Source organism: Bactrocera latifrons, unplaced genomic scaffold (genome assembly GCF_001853355.1).
Source record: "Bactrocera latifrons isolate USDA-ARS-PBARC rearing strain unplaced genomic scaffold, ASM185335v1 scaffold_5, whole genome shotgun sequence".
Taxonomy (NCBI): domain Eukaryota; kingdom Metazoa; phylum Arthropoda; class Insecta; order Diptera; family Tephritidae; genus Bactrocera; species Bactrocera latifrons.
This window is the reverse complement of record NW_017537156.1, coordinates 3,414,515-3,422,886: the sequence shown is the minus strand read 5'-3', so window position 1 is coordinate 3,422,886 and position 8,372 is coordinate 3,414,515. Positions and strand designations below refer to the sequence as shown.

General features: G+C 37.2%; 2 protein-coding genes across 2 annotated transcripts in view; both read left to right on the top strand.

Moving 5' to 3' along the window:
• Window positions 1-1,558: 1,558 nt before the first annotated feature.
• On the top strand, window positions 1,559-3,794 carry LOC108973651 (putative gustatory receptor 28b). Its single transcript, XM_018941043.1, has 2 exons — window positions 1,559-2,272; window positions 3,741-3,794. The coding sequence occupies exons 1-2, from the start codon at window positions 1,559-1,561 to the stop codon at window positions 3,792-3,794; spliced, it is 768 nt and encodes a 255-aa protein (XP_018796588.1).
• A 3,256-nt stretch (window positions 3,795-7,050) lies between these two features.
• The window catches only part of LOC108973740 (putative gustatory receptor 28b), an 11,843-nt gene continuing 10,521 nt past the window's right edge, over window positions 7,051-8,372 (top strand). Inside the window, exon 1 of the mRNA XM_018941200.1 lies at window positions 7,051-7,746. Within this exon, the coding sequence (XP_018796745.1) occupies window positions 7,051-7,746 (696 nt within the window). The remainder of the gene's footprint in view (window positions 7,747-8,372) is intronic.

Below are 8,372 nucleotides of genomic sequence, written 5' to 3'. Positions count from 1 at the left end.
CATTTAGTTATTTATTTATCGTGCTTTTAGTAGTTTTTTACTAAACCGTTATAAAGGGAGTGGGCATAGATACTGTCAGTGGGTGGGACTTAAAAATTTGTTCTGAGCGAATTTGCTAGTTACAAAGATTATTATATTAGAGGGCGAGACCACGTGAATTTTGTCCCCCAAGTGCCCCTTGCTACTGCTTCGTTATCATTTCAAAAGTGGACATAGCGGTTACTAATTTTAATTAATACTATGAACTCTTGTCGTAGACTAGCAACAAAAACCTGTTGACACGGCCCAGAACCCGTTTCGCTTCAAAGTCTGGAAACTGAAATTAAAATTTTTAACTCAACAAAACTTTTTAAAGGCTTGGGAACTCTAATATCTATCTGAGACTTTTAGAAATTTAGAAAGACTAAATCTTCAGTAGTTACAACAAATTGATGTTTTATAATTAGTTAAAAAAAAAAAACTGAGAAACTCTGAAAATCACCCATCTAATAAGCCGCCTATCTAAATAAACATTAAAATTGATTTCCAGTAGCTTAGTTCGGTAGAAACCTTTAAATTCTTATTTTGAATAAAGCTTCTACATACTTTCTTTTCTCCGCTTCGCTAAACGCAGAAGTCAACTGTTTTGTCACCTTGTAAAAGGAAGGACTTATAAAGGGATTAGAACACTGCTAGTATTGTCTAAAAAGGATATATTTAATCAAAAACCTATAAAATACGTTCTAATTGAGCCACCCACGTAGTAACAATATATATACATACATACGAGGTTAGTACAAAAAGTATCGCGAATTTTGAATTTTCCCGGGGTATGTGTATTCCATTTTGGATTGTTTTGTTGCATGACATTGTTAACCGTATCTCTTAATTATGCTGAATTACTTTTTTTCAGCTGTTTTTCTTGAACGCGTTTAGGGTCATCTTCGATTAGGATCAAAGAACCTTTAAAATGTTAAAAAAAAAATTTCAAAAACAAAAACATTTTAAACTGAGGTTGGGAAAGCAAAGGTTGGGGTGTGGCTGAATTTTAAGGGTTAGGAATCGTTTATCTCAATTTCCGTCAAAACTACGAGTCCTATCTTAAAAAAGTGATGTCAATATTGCAAGTAACAAAAAAAGGAATATAACTTGTGTTTATAGATAAATTTTGAGATACATTTTTGGATTTGTGGAAGAAACAAAAATTCCTTTTAAAAGTGCAATATATCTGGGGTGATTACTTTAAAGATGATAAAAAATATATTCATGAATAAATAAATACTTGTTTAAGGTAAACATAGCCCCAATACCCTTTGAACAAACCTTGTACATACAACTATAATCGCAATCACAATGCCCTTGGGACATAGTTTTAATGTGCGCGCTTTGATTACTTAACAAACATGTCACATGGCTGCCGGTAATGAATTACCTGTAACAAATAGAGCCAAAGTTTATTTATTGGCATATCCTAGCCGACATTCAACAGGCAGTCGATAGCTCAAACAAACAGTCGTGTGCGAGACGCGTGCTGGATAGCAACTTTTGCGCAGAAAAAAACTAATATTAAAAAAAAAATATGAAAAAAATTGTCAATCAAAGTTACGAAACAACGATCGAACTCGCCAACACCTTCCAGCAGCCAGCGGCGGCAACCCGCCTTCAACGCATACGTCAGTACTTCATTTCGCAAGAAGTTTTCGCCACACTCCAGCCGCTCTTCCTGTTCACCTACATCTACGGTCTGACACCGTTTCGCATTGTAAAGCGTCGTAACGGTACCAGCGAGATACGCGCGTCCTGCTTCGGCTTTTGCAACACGGCCGCCTATGTGATGCTTTACGGCGTTTGCTTTCTTAATTCACTGTTGAATGCCGAATCTGTCGTGGGCTACTTTTTACGCACGAACATCTCTATTGTGGGTGATACACTGCAGATATGTAACGGTATTGTCACCGGTATTGTCATCTATACGACGGCATTGACCCAGCGTTGTAAGATGCGCCGCATAATTGAGGTGTTCAACGAGTTGGATTTGAATTTTGCGAATATTGGAGTGCGTGTAAAGTATTCGCGTATTTACCGTTATGCACTGGTGCTGATCGTTGCGAAAACGCTGATAATTGCGATCTATTGTGGGGGTGTTTATTTGCTTTTGCGTTCGGCGCAAGTGACGCCGTCGTTGTGTGTGTACATCGCATTCGTTTTGCAACATTCGGTGTTGTTCTTGGCAATTTGCCTCTTTTGTTTTATAGCGCGAGGCTTTGAGCGCCGTCTGGTCATACTCAATAAGGTAGGATGCAAAAGGTGTATGTGTGGGGGTATTTTAATTATACGAGTATAAAAAATTAAATGTTTGGAAGAAAGTGGGAGAGACAAAAGCTTTACTATTTTAATATGATGTGAACGAAAAACTGTAGGCCAACATTATCCTCAAAGTCATCCATAAGTGTAACAGTAAGCTTGTACCTTTACTGGTAAACTTTTCGTGGCAACTGACCTTCTGCTACAGGGTTTATCCGGAAAGTAATAAAACTAAGTCAATTTAAAAAAATGCATTAAACCAGTCGTTAAAATTCTTTAAAAACTTTAAAAAATAGGCGCCTTCTGCGTGGATTTGGCGCTGTAAGCACGATTTTCAAGCGTCAAATCGTCAAGGAAGTCATTCTCCGGAATAGCCTTGAGAGCCGAGCATGCTTCTTGGATCCCCTTTTGTCGGCCTTTTCAGGCAAGAATAAGGGCACATCTGGGCTGTAGGGCGGCTGCGGAAGCGATGGGATGCCGACCTTGGTTACGTAGCTGTTCACAACAAAGGCGGTGTGTCGTGGTGCAATTTATAATCGGCTACGATGTCTTGTCGGACCCGATTGACCCTTCGTCTGTGTCTCTTTAGGACGTCCACATAAAACTTGGCGTTTACGGTTTGCCCAGGAGGAACAAATTCATAGTGGACGATGCCTTTGATATCAAAAAAGGCAATGAGCATCGTTTTTACTTTGGATTATTCTTCCGGTCTCCATCAGGGGCCTCTTCTCGGCCCTCTAAAAAAGACTGGAGCCACCGAAACACACCAGTTCTTGCTAAAGGTGGGTAAGCTTACGTCCCTGTCCCAGATTCAGAGTTTCACATAGAAATTATTCACGTACCTCTGCTCCAACGAGCGCTGCATTTTCGACTTCCACCTGTTTGTCCTGACTCTTCCGGTGATCGGAGATAACTGACCAGCAGCTCGTTCGTTAGTTAGGAATGCCTTCAACCGAATGCAGTCGGTGCGCGCACGCTCCGAAGTATAGTAGCGGCGGAAAAAAGTCAGTTCAATTACTACCCGGTCTTCTCAATAATTCTTTATTATTTTCAAACGGAAATCAAACTTGTATCGGTCCTCGTGGTTTGGACATAACTCTAGTACATGTTTGGTTATTCTTCTCTTTAAATTTGGTTGTTTCTTCAATGATACCTAACGAGGAGAAATTTTTGTCCGTTCCCACGACAGTTGGGTCTACGAAAACCGGAACGGACCCGGATTTTTATCCGGCCAAGGACTGTCAACTCGGCAGAATTCTGCCGTTAAATCACAACAACAACAGGAGAAATTTTGTAGCATTACACCTAAAATTAATATTTCTAAATAATTTTGAAGTCTTGAAAAGAGCTTTCGATAATTTATAAAAATATAAAATAATATTTCTACATAATTTCGGGGCCTTGATACGGACTTTTGAAGTAACCTCATCTCCCAAACTCTGTTATTGACTTTCCAGGTCTTGTCTTCAATAGTAGTTACCATTATTGCAGCGAAATATCAACTAAATTAAGACCAGTGAGCGAATTATAACAACAATTAACAATAGAATTGTTGAAATATGATTACTGTGCTTAAATTATTGCATTACAAAAGAATTATTTTCATTTCGCTATATGAAAATTACATTAATTCATTTTTAATTAGGAGAAATGACCGCGCCAGTCGATTTTACATGAGCCATGAGATAGTTTGTTGTGATATTTATAGAGGAATATCTATGTATGCACATTAGGGTGGACCGAAGTTTTTTTTTTTTTTTTTTTGCCTTAGATCATTGAAATTATGAATATTGGTAAACAATATTGTGTAGTCGAAAAAGTTTTTTCGTTTTTCTTCAATAGGTGTCATTGCAGTTCCACTCGCCAGTGCTACCAATCAAATCGCGTTGGAAAGGTGAGATTTTAAACTTCATTTAACCAAGAAAAATTAAATTCGGAGAAGTTGAAAAAAGTTACTGTTGTTCAAAAATGAGTAAAAATAATGAACAAATTCAATATATTTTGAAATTTTTGTATAAAAAAAGAACAATGCCTCGCAAGCCAACAATGAAATTTGTGAAGTTTACGGAAACAATACTGTATCAGGTTCGTGTAGAACAATAATGGTTCGCTCTTTCCCTTCTGGAAATTTCAGTGTGAAAGATGCACCTCGCTCTGGTCAACCTATCGTTAAAAAAAACTCAATGAAATTATGGAAAAGATTGACCAGGACCGTCACATAAGCAGCCATGACATAGCTAAGAAACTTAACATTCATCATCAAATGGTTTTGAACCATTTAAAAAGGCTGACTACAAAAAGAAGCTCGATGCTTGAGTACCACATGAAATGTCTGCGAAAAATTTAATGGACCGAATTAACATCTACGATTCTTTGCTGAAACGAAATTAAATCGAAACATTTCTGAAGCGAATGGTAACAGGAGACGACATGTAGATATAATGCCACAATAATGTGCGCAAAAGATCTTGGCCTAAGCGTGGTGAAGCTCAACAAAGATCGCGAAGTCGGCATTGACGCCTCGAAAGGTTATGCTGAGTATCTGGTGGGATTGAAAAGGAATCATTCACTATGAACATTGAAGCAAACAATCGAAAAAAACGCCCAAAACAGATCAACAAAAAGGATTTCGTCTTCTATCAAGACAACTCTAGATCACAAACATCTTTGATGACTCGGTAAAAACTGGGAGAGCTTGGCTGTGCAGGTTTGATGCATCCACTATATCGCCCTGACCTTGCACTATCGGACTATTATTTGTTTCGGTCAATGCAGAACTCCCTTAATGGAGTAAAGTTTCCAAGAGAAGAATTTGAAAATTACTTGTCGCAATTTTTCGCCGAGAAACTAGAAAATTTTTATACTGATGGAATAATGTCTCCAGCGGAAAAATGGCAAAAAGTCTTCGACCAAAATGGTATATATTTGGTTCATTAAAGTTCGTTATAAATATAAAAAATAAGATGAAGTTTGATTAGAAATACAAGACTTTTTCGACTACCCAATATTAAAAATTTGTATTATTTATTTATTTAAAAAAAAAGTAAAATTGTTTTGTTTGGCCCACCCTATATATGTATACGTAAATTACAATAGCATACAACAAATGATTAGTATACTAAAAACAAAAGCTTGTCTGAGCAGAATTTTCATTAAATATTTACCAATCAACTAGACGGACAGACAAACCGACAGGCACGACCAGACAAACAAACATGTTATTCATCTAACTTATCTTATAAAATATTGTGCTTATGTACATACATATATGTATAGCTAAATGAGTATCTTCAACTAGAAGGTAGATTATATCCCCTAGTAGCCTAAATGGGAAAGAGAAAGTATTTTGTGGTGGGAAAGGAGAACGGTTTATCAATTAACAAAGGGCGGCAATTGGTAATATATGTACGTATTATTTAATGTTTGTTCTGTTTGTGGCTGCCAGTGGCTTATGTTTACATAAATATATGTATATGTACATATGCCTTTAGATACATATGTACGACAATAAAAAACTATACCGAAGGAAAGTACTTAATTGAATTGTGTTGAGAAATTAAATTAAATACAAAAAAACCTCATAAAACGCAAATGCAAATTACCCGCATGCGCTTCTATGTATGTATGTACTATACGCAAATGTGTTACCACAATGAGCAATTAAAAGAGCAACAAGTCAATAGTTAATTCTTTAGACCCCTGACGACGTTTATGTATGTAGCTGGCTTACAGGGATATTCATTTGGGACTTCTGAAATTTTTCTTAATTAAAAAAAAAAAACTACCCGGCTTTTACCGTTGTAGATCAAAAATTTCCTTGCGAGATGCTACGTGAACTTGGCTAGCTATAAAATAAGGACTTCTAACCTAATTTTTTCCGAAAGATCAATTTGACACTTGATCACAAATTCGAAACGTTGGTAATCGTGAAAAAAATTATTTCTTTAGAGAACTATTCTCTGAATGTACTGTAATGGTAATTATTCTTCGTCAATGATCGAAACTTATTCCCCTGCAATTGAATGGAAAAAGATACCGCAAGCATGTAGGCGAATGCTTTTCTCTAGAAAATTAGTTGCCGTAACGAATATGCGCTTAACTTTGGAAACCAAAAACAATACAACCATTTCGAGTAATGGTCAAGCAGTCCGTTCCCACTACAATCGAATCTACATAACCGGAACGAATCCGGATTTTTTATCCAGGCAAGAACTGTTAACACGGCAGAAATTAGACTTATGAATTTGCCAAACGAGGCATACTCATTTAGTTAAGCATTACAAATGCGGTTAAAAGATCTTAACAGGTAACCTATTATATACCAAGCAAACCTAGTTGACAATCTCTTCAATGCACGCATAACTAGCGTCCACTTCAGTGGATGATTAAACGCTGATGGGTGTGCTCGTCGTCAAAAAAAGTGACAATAACAGGTGGGTTAGTGGCAAGAATCGACATGAATGTCGGCACCTAAATACGAGTGCAGATAAATATTTTAATATCGTGTGAGGTGTCGCGGCGCAAACTCCCGCCACTAATTTGCATATGAAAACGGATACTTTATTAAAAAAGTAGTGAAAGGATATACAATTCATTAGAAATGGTGAAAACTGCGACCAATACTGATGGTTAAACACAAACATCACATTACATACATGCGTCAACACAGCGTACGCTCGCTCCTAGGCGTGTTGAGTGCCGCCTTGGGTTAAAAAGTCACAACAACAGGCCAACTTTTGGCCAGTTAACGCGGTGCTGCCAACGCGAATGGACGGAGATACGAACGGCATTGAGGCACAGGAAGTGCGCGCCACACGACCACAGCGTGTTAGCGGTTTACGTCGGTTCTTTCAAGCGCAACAGCTATACGAAAGCGTACAGCCGCTATTCGTGATCACTTTTTGGCACGGTCTCACGCCGTTCTTTATCAAAAATGACGGCGCCGGCAATAAGAAATTGAAGGAATCTATTTTCGGTTATATGAATACGTTTCTGCACATCACCATCTATGTGGCATGTTATGTGTTGACGCTGATGAATGATTTCGAAACGGTTGCGGGCTACTTCTTTAATACCGGCGTCTCACGTTTCGGTGATACATTGCAAGTTTTGAGCGGTTTGATCGGTGTTACGATCATATATATTACAGCGATGCTACCGAAGCACCGCCTAGAGTACAGTTTACGCACAGTACAGAATATTGATCTCATGTTGCATAAAGTTGGTGTAAAAATAATATACACCAAATTGTTGCATTACTCTTATTTTAGTATATTGCTGGTGTTTGCCGTGGACACAGTGTATTCGTGCGGTAATTTTATGCTCTTGAAGTCGGCTAACTTAGAACCGTCAACGCCACTTTACATCGTCTTTACATTGCAACACACGGTTATCTCGATCGCTACGGCGATGTATCACGGTTTTGTGAAAATGCTGGAAATGCGACTAACTATGTTGAATAAGGTGAGAGGGGTTGCTGTGGGCACGAGAATATATTAAATATCGAGCAATCGTTTTTTTTAGGTGATGAAAACTTAAAGCGAGTCGAAATTATTAAAATTGATCAAAGAAACGAAGCATAAATGAATACAATTAAATTTTATATTGAACTCGGTTTAGGAGTATACTAAACAGTGCTGTGTAAATATAAAAAAAAAAACTTAAATAATGCCTACACTTAAGCGAATTATGAAATATGGAAGCAAGGGGCGCGCCTAACAATACATGTTCTTTAGGGGGTTACATGGGTTTCACAGTTTCAAAAAATCAAAAAAAAAATGTTTTTTCTTATTAAATTCTATAATATAATTCTCTCTAGAATATTGTCCTACATTTTCAAGTTGAGCGGACTAATACTTTCGGAGATACAACCTTGAAAAGGTGGTATAGGCTGAGGGCGCAGTAGGTAAAACTTTAAAAGTGTTTTTCTTAAAACTATGTTGATGAAATTTTACACAGGTCTTCGAGATATCATTTACAAAGTCTTGAACGAAGGATTTTTTTTCTTTATTTACAACTATTTTAAAAACGTCTGCCAAAAATCCAATTTTTTTTTTTTTTTTTGTTTTCCTTCCTCCAGTACCTAGTTT

Coding starts and splice junctions, on each gene's coding strand:
- LOC108973651 (XM_018941043.1), top strand. CDS start 1,559: ATGAAAAAAATTGTCAATCAAAGTTACGAAACAACGATCGAACTCGCC. Junction 2,273..3,740: donor GTCTGGTCATACTCAATAAG/GTAGGATGCAAA, acceptor TTGACTTTCCAG/GTCTTGTCTTCAATAGTAGT.